The 15081-nt window shown below is 37.7% G+C and overlaps 1 protein-coding gene across 1 annotated transcript in view; it reads left to right on the top strand.

The window, feature by feature from the left end:
- The window catches only part of CCDC178 (coiled-coil domain containing 178), a 180581-nt gene that overhangs the window by 163530 nt on the left and 1970 nt on the right, over positions 1-15081 (top strand). Inside the window, 1 exon segment of the mRNA XM_040550306.1 lies at positions 828-962. Within this exon segment, the coding sequence (XP_040406240.1) occupies positions 828-962 (135 nt within the window).

The following is a 15081-nucleotide window of genomic DNA, read 5'->3' as shown; positions in this document are numbered from 1 at the left end:
AAATGCAATTCCTATGGTAAGTGATATCTTCACGATACAACTTTAGACAATCCTTTTTTTAAGGAGTGTCACTCTCAGTAGCCGCATTCTGTGTAATTTAATGCTGTTAGATGCTTTCATGTCACATGGTTATAGCTAGGTAGATTAATAGGAAGTTCTATCTGGAAATTTCTTTCCTGTTATTGTTCTCCCTGAGCAGTTGATGGCTAAGTTAATTCTCTTTAGTTTTGTCATGCACTAAAGCACACATTGCCAAGCTATGATAAGCTTTACACAGGGAAAAAAAAAAAAGAAAAAAAAAAAAAAAAGGGGGGGTGGGGGGGAGCCCTAGCGTCCATCAAAGTCTTAAACTTGCATTTTAAAGTTTGGCCTGACCTGATGTGCCATTCAAAAAGCTTCAAAAGATTATTTTTTTTTAAAGAAAGGTTCAATATGTCCCGAGGCTATCGGTTTTGAGTTAAACTGGGTGAAGTAGAAATATTTTACTCATCAGCTTTGCAGTCACAGAGTTTGCCTCAGCTAGAACAAAACTGCTGAGGCATTTAGAGAAAATTAACCCCCCATCCTGGCAGCCAGATGTGACTGGTTTCTGATGAATGCACATGAGTGGGCTGAAAAATCAAGAGACTGTGAAATTCCTGTCAGGCCCATACAGTGCAGAATGGGCTATTGACTGCTTTCTATATTTCCCTCCATCATTCTTCTTGAACACTGCCATTAATTTCCTCTCCTACTCTGACTAGTGATTTTATTTTTTTTTTTCATCCTCCCCCTTCCTCCTTTTTTTGCCTCTGTCCCCCCCTCACACCCCCCGGCTCCCGTTCCAGCTGTGTGTGCTGCAGAGCAGGATGCGCAGGGCGCTGGCGGCGTACTTGAGCCAGCGCGGGCTCTACGGCCAGGCTGGGCTGGCGAGGATCCAGGCAGCCTCTCAGGAGAATGCTCAGAAAATATTAGCTGTGCAGGTAGGTGATTGCAGGGAAGTAGGAAAGATCATTCTGATCTAGATTGAAAAGCAAATGATGGGTAGTGTGATGAAGCATTAAAACCATATCCCATCAGAGTTTTATAAATTTTTAACCTCTTTAATAAACTGGAATTGCATGAAGGATGAATTCAGTAAGTTAGCACATATACCATGCATAGTTTGGGGGAATAAAAAAAAAAAAAGAAAAAAAAAGGAAGATTAAATTTATTTTTCACAAACCTTTGAAAAGATTATTATAAATATATTGGCTATAAACATTTGAAACACAGAGCGGCATTAGTATAGCTGCTCAGTTGTTTTAGAAAATGTTATTCCATCCTGTTTGTGCAAATATTATTTCCATGGTAAACAATATTGTCATTTTCACTGTATTCATATTTAATTTCTTTAGCATGGGACTGTTTTTAGAAATACCATACCTTCCCAGCTCAGTTATATGATAACTTTCCCTTATTTGTAAAGAAGCAATGTTGTGGAGTTATAAGATTTAAGAAATGGTTTCCAGACTTGTATTGTTTTTCATTTTATGACTTGTTCCCCAGGTATATATATTTACTAGGAGAAATAACTATTATATAATATATGGTTTGAATGTTCTTGTTCTTTTTGTCTTGTGCAATGGTCTTATTCACATTTCTGTAAAGCCACTCCTTTCAATCTCTTCCCACAGTTAATGGCCATAACCAGATGGCATTTGTGAAGAGTTTTTAAAAGACTTAAGTGAAAAAATTCTTTGGATTAATTCCTTGCAAAAGAAGTTATGTTGATGATGCAGCTTTAGTGCAGCATGTTCTTATAAACCTTGATTTGTAATTTTTAACGCTCAGGATTTGTTGCATGATTGTGCAAGCAATATTATTAAATTTTAATATTATACAATTGCACTTCCCAGTTAATATCTGAGGCATTAAAGTAAGAGCTAACTTGAATAAGTTATAGAAGTCCATTAAACTGCACCAACAACATGCTCAGTTTTCAGAATTTCACTAAGGGATAGAGAGGATTTTTATTGTAAAATTCCAGTTTTCCATATATGCTCTACTGCTATAAAAGATGTAGAAAAAAATGTCATATTAAAATCAGAAATTAAAGAAAAAATAATTACAATAAAAATATACTCACATTTTGTACACAATTATTTGAAATACTTTCTTAGTTTTATGGACTTGTTGTTGTGTTGTATTTGTTAAACATTGCATGAACTGTGTGCTAGTGAAGACAGGTAAGTGGAGAATTACACTTTTTTCATTCAAATTTCTCATTTAGCATTTGAAAAACTGGAAAAGCTCCTTTTTCATTTTTGCTGTGGGACAGCCATGATGAATTCTGTTCTCTCCTGTGTTCAACTACTCCAACAGTGAGTGAAGAAAAAAGGTGATTGATGTTCAGCCTAAAGCTCATGAATGATAATAACAGGGACATAGAACCCACAGGTGGCAGCTGATTTCCTCATATATGAATCTTTACATTTGTCTAATGTTACACACTATTTTAATGGATGTACTATGAACCTCACATATCATTGAACATCATGTCAATAACTAGTCCATATTTTAATTAATTAGTTTTTTAGAAGTTCTTCACCTTAGCATAATTTTTTCCACGTATGTCTTTCATGCTGAGAAGCTATGTCTGTAAATCTTGTCTTCCTGAGTAACCCAACTAATGATACAGCTGGATCTAAGTTAAGCTTTAAGATATAAAGCCCTGCAACATTTAGGGGTGTTCAGAGCTGAATAGCTCAGACCTACCAGAGACGACATTTTTTTCAAAGTCTGGAAAAAATTCTGCTCCCTGCCCACTTTCATCTGCGGCATCTGTTTCTGACAAAGGTTCTGGTATTCTAAAGTTCTTGCTATGTTTTCATGCAGTTTGCATGGAAATAACTTACCATTAAAATAATGAACAAGGAAAGGATATAAAATTAAAATGGAAACTAGTTCAGCTATGAGCAATTACCAAGGTATTTGGAAGAGTATTTCCCCTCAGAAAGCATGATATTTTTATATTTTAGAGGTCTTGGCAATGATTTATTTACATATGGACCAGTGTCTTTACTTCATCTGTGTCACTGTCGGACCAGTCTATCCTTCTCGTAAATAAGTTCTTACCCTGATGGCATTCAGCATGGTGGCAGGCACTTCCAAAGTAACATGACAGCCATTCCTCTTCCTTCCTTTCCTCTCAGCAAGAAATACACTTTTCTTGCTGTAGTTTCTCGTGTCCGTCTCACATTAAAATGTGAGGCTGAGGACCTGCTGTGCTGAGCTGCATGAGAGTGTGCAGCATGGAGGTGATTTCGGCTCATGAGCGCTTGCATTCCAGCAGCTACATTGACTAGAGCAAACAGGAGCAGGTGAATCACAAAGGAAGAGTGAATTAGGAGAGGCAGTAGATACAGTACATTGACTGCCTAAGTGTTTTCTAATATTTTACAGAAGCCATGACCTGGGTGAGATCCAAAGAGAGGCTTAAAAGTAGATAATGCAGGGTTGTTGTTCTTTTTTCTTTTTTTCTTTTTTTCTTTTTTTTTAACCTTTCCAGCAGGTAGTTTTTAACCAGCAACACTCTCCAGTTACACACAGTGGCAGAGTTTGGGGAAAATTGTGATGTGAAAATCAAAAGCTGCCTCAGACTGGAAGACAGATTGCACCAATGTTTCCTCATTGCTAGTCTACACTGCTAAGCCTACTTTCAAAAGTCTAGACTTGCCCTCCCATTGTTTCCAACAGTTGAGATGGACCATAGTACCTGTAAGACTTTGTGGTCCAGAGGGAATAACCATGGCCTAGATGAGACCATGACAGTGCCAAGGACATTAGTGAGGAGGATGTTTGCAGTAACAGGTATCAGTGGAGTTAGTCATCAACGAAAACAAAACAAAATAAAAAGCAAAACCTTAGGTGGGATCCCACTTAATAGCAAAGTCCTTAAGTTAATGATAACTTGGAAAAACAAAAAAAGCAAAAGATTATTGCAATTAAATCTCCCTAAAAGTAATTAAGTTTAAAAAGTAGTTACATTAATAGTAGAACTTCACAATGATGGCAAGTTCCTTTGATGTCTGTGTCTCAAAATTATTTCAGAAAGAGTTTGATGTAGTACCAGTACCAATTTCTATCAGCACCAAACTGGGCATCAGTGCCAGAGGTTTGCCATTGGTCATTCTCCCTGCTAGTTAAGCATGGATCTGAGCTTGCTCTTAATTGCAGGCTTCCCTCCCTGTCACACTGCTAACACGGGCCCTTGGCTAAGCTAAGGCTAATATCGGATTCTGTGCACATGCAATTTGGAGGTATTGGGAAGACAAAATATGCTACTTTGTCTGTGAAGCTATCATCCAGAAGTAAGCCTGGCAAGCTATGGAAAACAAAGGCGCCATCAGCCTGGCACATTCCTGACCTCAAGCCCTCTCCTGCACACTTAGCTTCACTGCATGGAGGAAGGAGGGATGAGAGGAAGCACACAGCTTGCAAATACTTTCCAAATCTGGAGGTCTGCTTACCAACCTTAAATTGGTAACTGTACTGAATGGGAGTACTCAGGATTAGTGCAATGCGGGCACTGTGTCCCCAGCAGCACACAGCTCCTTGGAGGATGCTGCAGTCCCCAGAAGCAGCAGCCAGGCTGATACTTGCCATCACTGCCTTAAATGTCCTAGGGACAGCTTTTTTGCTTTGCCATGCTTAGGATGGAAAAAGCAGAGTCCCTCCTTGGCTATACGTCCAGCTTTAGCACTGGCTGTACACATTTTTGGTTTGCTTTTCCCCACCCAGCAGCAGTCCCTTCATCAGGAAACCATAACCAGAACTCACCAGCTTCTAAATGCACCTCATTTTAGATCTCTGGTCCGAGTAAGAAACCCCAAAAACATTATTTTGTATGTAGGAGAAAGTAGTACAGCTGAGTATATGCTCACTCTTGCTGTGATTGTGTGACTGAAGGGAAGACATACCATCCAAAGTGTCAACAATATGAGTGTGAACCAAGAAGGCAGAATTATGGGAGCCAACCTGTATTAAACATTAGCTTCTACTTTCTTTATGCTAAGGATCAGTAGTCTATATTGTACATAGTGGCATTAATAGATTTTTTTTAAACAAACTGCCATTTTAATATTTATAAAGCTCCTTTTATTTCAATCATTTAGAATTTTAAATATATATTCCCTGATTTTAACATGACTCTTACAGTTATTATTTTTTTTTCAATATTTATTATTTGAATTGGAAGTAAGAATGGTCAACTGAGGATCCATATGCTTAGTGAATGATTTTATTTTATTTTTCCACCAGAAATATAGTGGAAAAATAAAATAAAATCTAGCAATTAAATTGCGATATTATAAAAAAGATAAGAAATTCTTCCAAAGGAATAGTAAAAAATAAATAAGTTGGCAATCAAATCAACTTCTAGAGCAGAGATCAATGGCTGAAATTATTTATGCTTTCAAATTTGGTTCTTCATCTATTTTATTTTTGTAGGGCAAAGTGCAGGGCTTTTCTTAGGCAAGAGTATTTCATCTTATGCTTGACCTTTTTCCAAGCAGTCTCAAGTTTTAAGAATTCCTTTACTACTGCCTGATTACAACTTCATTCTGGGAAGTTTATATATATGCCTAATGGCTCTGACAAGAGACTTTGTTTTTAACATGACAGTAAAAGTTCTATGAGCTCCACTGTAGATTACACTGATTCTTCAAAGAGAGGAGCAAAGACTATTGCTGAAGTCAGTGACAGTTTGTCTTCAAATAAAAGCTTCATGGAGATTTTGTCTTGTTGGGGTTTGAAGAAATGTGACAGAGCAACATGGGGAAAATTTCATCATCACAATAGGTGCTGTCCATATTCTATAGTTTGCTGGAGGACTTCAGTCCTCAGAAATCTTTCTGCAATACAGTCTTAATCCATCAGTAAATAATAAAAGTAACTTACTTAGTTTAAGAAACTTGAGAAGAAGTAAATAAAACCTTTTCTCCCAGAAGTGCATGGGCAAGGTATTTGTTCAGTCAGTGACTTTAGTTTTCCCAATAACGTTTTGGAGTTTCAATAACTTGGCTCTTGAGTAAGTTCAATTAGCTATCTAATTGCAAAAATGATATATGATGGCAGATGTAGCTTTATTTAGGATTGTGACTGGACTTTAACCCTGACAGTCTTCAATTTAGTTCATCATTTTAGATGATTTATCTTGACTATTGTTCTGTCAAAATTATTTTGGGAGCTAAAATGCTACCAAAAATATCGTAGTTTTAGAGTATTTTTTTTTTTCTGATGGTGGCACCACAAATGTACCGTTTTAACCAGTACAAGATTATTGGCTTAATTTTTAATATATCTGACCTTAGTCAGCCACTCACACTAGTGTAACGTGGTATGAAAATAAAACATCAGGATTTAGAGTTCAGAAACTTCTTTGCTGGAAGTGTTTTTTACCCGTTTTGATTAAGTGGAAATTGCTTCATAAGACACAAAGGATCTGAAAGATCAGACCACAGACTGTCATTTTGACTCCAGAATACTTTCATTTTTTATAAGTTTTCTACAACTTTACACAACTTCATTGATTAACCTGAAATCTTTAAAAACCTTTTGGCTAATTTTTAAGCTGTTATTCTTTAAAATAGTTCCACTGTATTGAAATATGCTAGTTTACACTAGAAAAGAGTTTTGATCTATTTTAGATAGTCTTTATTTGAACAATTTTTGCAGAAATTCCCTGAGAAAGGACAATTTTTATCTAAGGCTTTGAGACTTTGCTGATCTATAGAGGACATCTCTGTGGATATCTCTGTGCATACATACTATGTCTTACCTGAGGAAATGTTTTCCTAAATCTGCAAAATTCACATGGTTTTCATGGCTCCCTGTTCTACTTCCATGTAGGAAAGAGAGTGCAGTTCCACTAGGGCCAGGAACCATTATAATGCTGCGTATTACAGGCAGAGTCTGTCCCTTTTTTTTTTTTTTTTTTTTTCTGAAAACCACTCATTCTTAACTTGCTTCTTATATGTCAGATGGTAGTCAGTTTAAGTACATCTTTTGTTCTCTAACTTATTAACACAGGTGTGTTATGGTGTCCCCCAGGGCTGATGCTCTTCAAAATCTATGCTCTCTCTTTTATTTTTCTCTGTTATGGGTTGAGTTATCACCATTTATGCTGATTACACTCAGTTGTATCTTTTTTGCCTGCTGATTTCACTTTAGCAGTCTTGCTGTTTCTGCCTTGTCTTGGAGACATATGGGGTTAGATGACAGATAACTTTTCTTGAGGGGACATAACTATACACCTTTTAATTAATTCTAAGCTTTTGTACTTAGTCACATTTATTCACAGTAAACATTTACAATTTTGAAGTTAAATTTTGCTGGTTTTATTATACATTTATGAAATATTTATTTTGTACAGTTACAGGGGAATTGAGACCAACAAGGCAGCTATTTCTGCTTCTGCTCATGGTAGTGATGTTTCTGAGCAGAAGAATTTGTTACTTGATCAATAGGTTTCTCAATAAACATGAAAATCAACATCCAGTATATAGTTTCTAAAAATACATGGTTGTCCTCTGACACCCTTATGAATTTTGGATCGTAACACCTGAAATTATTCAAAATTTGATATAATATTTCAATCTTTAAATTTATTTTTTTTGGTAGATTTTTGACAAATACAACTGCCATGGAATAGACACGAAAATGTTCATAACCATGTATTTGCTTTTGCATGATGAGAGGGAATCCTCTAGTGAAGGAGTGGAAAGTAATCTCAAAATAAGCCCAATTCCAAAAAAAAGAGGTATAGTCTGCTTGATTTCCTTGTCTCATTTTCATGATCTGTCATTTTACTTATCACATAGCAAAATTTTCATGTCTTTATTATGACATCACTTCTTTTTCACTATTGAAGTGTACATTTCATTTGACACAACATTTAATTGTATGTGCCACTTAAACCTCATAGCAGCTTGCTTCTTGTGCTCTACATCAATACTTTATTTTTCAAAGCATCATGTCCAAAGACTAATGTAACCTCAAACATTTTCACGCATGCACAAGAACACCTAGAGAGACCTTAACTGGCTGCCTCTTCTGTGGCTTCGCTTGAAAGTTTCAGTAGATGAAGTAAATGGAATAGGAATGAAATCACTTAGAAATTAGAATGACACCTAAAAGCTGTAGTGTATAGCAGGGAATAAATAAATAAATAAATAAATAATAGGACATTTGTGTTTACCAGACCAGAACCACCACCTGAAGGACGTTCTGCTGAAAGCCTGTCAGGGATGGAGGCTAGAAGATGGTCTCTGGAAACACACAAACTGTTCTCATATTTTTAAGATTAGTCTGAGCAAGATTATTGTTGTGATGAGTTATTTAGCTTGCTTGTAATATATTGATATATATATATGTGTGTATGTGTGTGTGCTGTGTGAGTGCAGAAATATGTAGCGATGTTTTGAGTACTAAAAATTGTGACCTAGCAAAAAATGGAACAATAACATCTAAGGATGGAACAATAACATCTAGGATATTTATTTTTAAATTTCTTTTAAAAGAAGAATTCCTATGAGTTACATTTCTTCACTATTCGGAACCACTTACTAGAGTGCGTCCCTCATATATTACCAGAATAGTTATACTTGTCCACACTCTTACACTTTCTAACTTCCAAACACAGATATGCTGTAACTTAAAACATGCTGACTAATGGAAAGCTATAGACAACATTTTTTAATAATGAAACACATAGTTACATATTTAAAAGATTCCTACATGTAACTTGATATCTAACTCTTGATGAAATGACTACACAATCTTCATTTCCCATTGAGCACAAATTATTCTCCAATTAAAGAGAATTAGAATTCAGAAATGTAGTCTATGAATTCATATTCATTCCACTTGCAATTCTGATAACTTACATTTGTGGGCCAAACACACAAAACTGCAGTCACATCTGAAGAACTGAAAAACCTAAAATCTCTGCTGTTTTCATTATCGGCAGGACAACTCAAATCGGTAGATCCTAAAAGACAAGAAGACAGAAACTCTGTGACTCCCAGCTTCTTAAAAATTGATCCACTGGGAGATGTCATTGTGACAGTAATCTTTAAATCTCAGATTATTCTCTGTATACCCTGGCAAAGTGATTCAGAAATTTAGTTTAAAACTTGATGAAATAAAAATTTGATGAAACACTGGATCATGTATTGTGAAGTTTTCAAATAACATTGAAGTAGTTATGCTTGGTGCCTTTTCCAGAACCTGAAAACTACTCTATTACTTTTTCTTGAAGTAGCATAAATGTTAAGTATTGAATTAAATAACTAGAATCTTTATTGAAGTGTTTATACACAATAATTTAAATAAACTATAACAAATAAATAGAATCAAAGAATCTTAGAACATTCTGAGTTGGAAGGGGCCCACAGGAATTACTGAGTCCAGTTCCTGAATAAATAAAATACAAGTATTTACATATTTAAAATATTTAAAATGCATAAAGAAATAAAGTTTAAAGGATCCTATGAAAGGGAATACTTGGCAGCTTTCATAATATGGAATGCTGTCAGCCCTATCTACAGTTCAGGGTAGTCTTTCCTATTACACAAAAATAAGTTGAAGTAGTTCAAACAGCAGTACTTCACAATACAGCAATAATTAATTCAAGGTTTTTCTTCCTTCCTAGTGAAATGTATAGCAATCCTTGACTCTCTTTGCAAAGTTTTGCTGTCTTGGTTTGAGTAGATGTGTTATTAGATTATATCCTTTTATATCCAGGAAAATATGGGAAAGTGCATACACAACCAAAATCTCCTTAAAGTATTTTATTATAGCGTTGTGAAAACTATATACATATATATTTTTTTTCCAGAGAAGTGCAACCATTTCTCATCAATAATATTATTTTTCCAATTCATGTTTTCTCCTGATTTGAAGCAACGATGCTGAATAGCAGGAAAGACGTAGTTTTCTTAAACACAGTCTAGACAAGAGAAAATATAGTTTGAACGCACTATATGTTTCCACCAGCTTAACTGATAGATACCTATATAAGAATAGAGGGTTCAAGTTTCTAAATAGTTCAATTTAATACAAAAAGCTGTGGTTTTGAGGCATTTGTGCTAAAATAACTATACATATTGTGATACTGGCTTCAAGTTTAATGCCAAGATATACATAATATTGAATCTCTATAGCTCACGAACCTCTCTTTTGAGAATTTGGCCCAAAATGATAAACCTCTTAAAGATAATTTGGATCCTAAGATTCCTTTTGTAAGCTAAGTGAGAATGATTGTGATTCCATTCAAAACAAATGGTATGAATGACAAGAGAATGCAGCAATAAGCCAAGTAAGATGGCTATTTAGTTGTTATGTGTCAAAAAGAAAAGGAAGTGACACTTTTTAGATTTGCTTTTCCAGCAATTGACAGAAGCCTTCAGTGTATAATTAAGGAAGGTTAAAGTCCATTTTACAAAGACAAGATTAAGGAAGAGTAAGGATTTACAAAGTTATAATGTTGCCAAATAAACAAATACTTAGCTCTGGTTTTGTGAGTAATAAATAAATAAATAAATAAATAAATACATTTCTTTATCCAGTACACTGAGTAAAGAATCAGAGAAATGACATTTTAAATTAATTATTCAACCTCGCAACATCACTTTGGGCTATCTGAAATTGAGTAACCTCCTTCTACCCATTTTAAACATATATCAAAACACAGGTTTAATGATGAACTGTTTATATGTTGAAAGCTCCTTTTTGGCAGCTCTTCTGTTTTTGTCGTTACCTGAATTAATTATGGTAGTTCAGAACATCTCTAGTAAACATGCTGATATATCATAGATTATAAACTCATCTGCTGAACTCTTAACCACCATTGCAAAGTAGATTATTTTATTTAAAGACAGCAGTTTAAAAATTTAGACATTTAATTTAATTATCCTCTCCCAGAAGTATAAGAAGAAATCAGAGTCGTAGTGTGAATAGCATTATACTTGTATAAGAAAACTTACAGGAGCATTTTTGCCTCAAACTCAATAATTTTAGTTATAATCACTAACTATGTTTTTGTTTTACAGAAACAGTATGATTTGGAAAAAGAATAAAATTGCTTTTAAAGTACAAAAATAATTATGAACCACTTGAAATGTAATGTCTGTATTTTATTTCTCATCAGAATTCATTAGTGTGTAACATCAATAATTTAGCCCATCATTTGCCAACACTGACTTGGCTCAGTAGTTCAATCATGTAACCCTGTAAACTCACTTTCCATTAAAATGAATGTTGCTGACAAAGGATAACTAAAGAGATACTTCATTTATTAGCTAAAGAGATACTTCATTTATCAACATTTTTAAATTAGGAGTTTGGGACCACAGACACTTAGCTGGATAAATTATTCAAAGGAATCTTTGCATTAGGCCTAAAGATGTTTGTAGAATCAAATACAATGTTATCCAGAATTATAACTGCCTTTCATTTGTGTAACATGTAATTCACAGTATCCTATTCCAGAAACCAACAGAGCCACCTGCAGAGAATCAAATGACCTACCAGAATGAAATCCTGACTGTCATGTACAAAATTATAAAATGTGTAATGGTTATCTCATATTTTGATTGACTCAATCAAGCATTTCCCACAGAAAACTCCTATAAGGAACTTCTTGCAACAGGCACTGTAATCTCCCAAAGTTGCATCTGTGGTATTAAATATTCTACATTATTTTACTATAAGCAGCGTCTTCAAAACCACTCATTATCTTCTCCAAATACATCCTTTAAAAACATTCAGGTTTTGATATGAAACATATCAGCATATCAGCTGATATGAAACATATCAGCTTGTGGCTTCTCCAGCCTTTTTCCTAAACACCTATTCTTTTTTACCTGGTTTAATTTTCCAAACTTCAACCTATTATTATTATTATTATTATTATTATTATTATTATTATCGTCATCATCATCATCATTATTATTATTATTATATTTATTTTGCTGGCATATTACAATAATTTTATTCCTAAGTTATGACCAAAATAAAAACCTCTCAGGTCGTGTCTTTTGATGGTGTCTCTCTGATGGACTGAGAAACCAGTTCCTTCCTGAGGACAAATCAGTAAACAACTGTCGTAGGGCCAACATAACAGGACTGTCGTCTGACCGTGTACTCAAAGGGCTGATGCTGGTGGTATGGAAGGAAACAATTAAGTCTGTAAGCAGAAAGTAAATAAAGATGTTACGATACCAGTTTGTTGCAAAATGAGACATCACTACCATTCCATTTATTCTTTTCTTTGCATTGGTGATATTCTTAACCTAGAGGCAGGAACTACTACTTCTTTTGAGCAAAGTTCCAAGTAAATTGTGTTACAGTCACTGTGCTCACAGGTTGTTGCAATGCATTCTTAGCATACTCCAGGCTGAGAAGTAAAGGGTGGAGTTTAGGTCTTTGTTTCCAACCATTCTCATGAGTATTTTTGAAAAGGGAGTGAGATATATAAGGCTCGTTAGATCTGTGCCAGGGAGAACAATGTCAGGGCCGGGGGAGAAGGCAATGGCCCAGCTGAAGTGCATCTACACTAATGCACGCAGCATGGGCAACAAACAGGAGGAGCTGGAAGCCATCATGCAGCAGGCAGGCTATGACTTGGTTGCCATCACGGAAACGTGGTGGGACCACTCCCATGACTGGAGTGCTGCAATGACTGGCTATAGGCTCTTCAGAAGGGATAGGCAGCACAGAAGGGGTGGTGGTGTGGCTCTCTATATTAGAGAGTGTTTTGATGTTATGGAACTTGAGACTGAGTCTGGGAATGGTAAGGTTGAGTCCCTATGGGTTAGGATCGGCAGGAAGGCCAACAAGGCAAGCATCCTGGTGGGGGTCTGTTACAGACCACCAAACCAGGATAAGGAGACAGATGAGGAATTCTACAGGCAGCTGGCAAAAGTTGTGAAATCATCAGCTCTTGTCCTCGTGGAGGACTTCAACTTCCCAGACATATCTCGGACATGCAATACAGCCCAGAGGAAGCAGTCTAGGAGGTTTCTGGAGAGTGTGGAAGATAGTTTCCTGATGCAGCTGGTTAGTGAGTCTACCAGGGGAGGTGCCCCGCTGGACCTTCTGTTCACAAACAGAGAAGGACTGGTGGGAGATGTGGTGGTTGGGAGCTGTCTTGGGCAGAGTGACCATGAAATGGTAGAGTTCTCTATTCTTGGAGAATTCAGGAAGGGGACCAGTAAAACTGCTGTCTTGGACTTCTGGAGGGCAGACTTTGAGCTGTTCAGGACATTGGTTGGCAGAGTCCCTTGGGAGGCAGTTCTGAAGGGCAGAGGAGTCCAGGAAGGCTAGGCACTCCTCAAGAAGGAAATCTTAATGGCTCATGGTCTGTCCCCACGTGCCCAAAGATGAGCCAGCATGGAAGAAGACTGGCCTGGCTGAACAGAGAGTTGTGGCTAGAGCTTAGGAAAAAAAGAGGGTTTCTGATCTTTGGAAAAGAGGGCAGGCCACTCAGAAGGATTATAAGGAAGTTGTAAGGATGTGTAGGGACAAAATTAGAAAGGCCAAATTTCATCTGGAGCTCAATCTGGCTACTGGTGTTAAAGATAACAGAAAATGTTTTTATAAATACTTTTAAATGAAAAGGAGGACTAAGGAGAATCTCCATCCTTTACTGGATGCAGGGGGAAACTTAGTGACGAGAGACGAGAAAAAGGCTGAGGTGCTTAATGCCTTCTTTGTCTCAGTCTTTAACAGCAAGACCAGTTGTTCTCTAGATACCCAGTACCCTGAGCTGGTGGAACGGGATGGGGAGCAGGATGTGGCCCTCACAATCCATGAGGAAATGGTTGGTGACCTGCTACAGCACTTAGATGTGCGCAAGTCAATGGGCCCAGATGGGATCCACCCAAGGGTGCTGAGAGAACTGGAGGAAGAGCTGGCCAAGCTGCTTTCCATCATTTATCAGCAGTCCTGGCTATCAGGGGAGGTTCCAGTCGACTGGCGGCTAGCAAATGTGACGCCCATCTACAAGAAGGGCCGGAAGGTAGACCCGGGAAACTATAGGCCTGTTAGTCTGACCTCAGTGCCAGGGAAGCTCATGGAGCAGATTATCTTGGGTGTCATCACGCGGCACTTAAAGGGCAAGCAGGAGATCAGGCCCAGTCAGCATGGGTTTATGAAAGGCAGGTCATGCTTGACGAACCTGATCTCCTTCTATGACCAAGTGACGTGCTTGGTGGATGAGGGAAAGGCTGTGGATGTGATCTACCTTGACTTCAGTAAGGCTTTTGACACTGTTTCCCACAGCATTCTCCTTGAGAAACTGGCTGCTCTTGGCTTGGACTGGCGTACGCTTCGTTGGGTTAGAAACTGGCTGGGAAGCCGGGCCCAAAGAGTTGTGGTGAATGGAGTTAAATCCAGCTGGAGGCCGGTCACTAGTGGAGTCCCCCAGGGCTCAGTACTAGGGCCAGTTCTCTTTAATATCTTTATCGATAATCTGGATGAGGGGATCAAGTGCACCCTCAGTAAGTTTGCAGATGACACCAAGTTAGGTGTGTGTGTCGATCTCCTCGAGGGTAGGGAGGCTCTGCAGGAGGATCTGGATAGGCTGGACCGATGGGCTGAGGCCAACTGTATGAGGTTCAACAAGGCCAAGTGCCGGGTCCTGCACCCAGGGCACAACAACCCCAAGCAGCGCTATGGGCTGGGAGATGAGTGGTTAGAAAGCTGCCTGGCAGAGAAGGACCTGGGAGTATTGGTTGATAGTTGGCTGAATATGAGCCAGCAGTGTGCTCAGGTGGCCAAGAAGGCCAACAGCATCCTGGCTTGCATAAGACACAGTGTGGCCAGCAGGTCTAGGGAAGTGATTGTCCCCCTGTACTCAGCTCTGGTGAGGCTGCACCTCGAGTACTGTGTTCAGTTTTGGGCCCCTCACTACAAGAACAACATCGAGGTGCTCGAGAGAGTCCAGAGAAGGGCAACGAAGCTGGTGAGGGGTCTGGAGAACAAGTCTTATGAGGAGCAGCTGAGGGAGCTGGGATTGTTCAGCCTGGAGCAGAGGAGGCTCAGGGGCGACCTTATCGC

The sequence above is a fragment of the Cygnus olor genome, chromosome 2 (assembly GCF_009769625.2).
Source record: "Cygnus olor isolate bCygOlo1 chromosome 2, bCygOlo1.pri.v2, whole genome shotgun sequence".
NCBI lineage: Eukaryota > Metazoa > Chordata > Aves > Anseriformes > Anatidae > Cygnus > Cygnus olor.
Note: the sequence above shows the minus strand (reverse complement) of the source record. Positions and strands in the feature narration are given on the sequence as shown.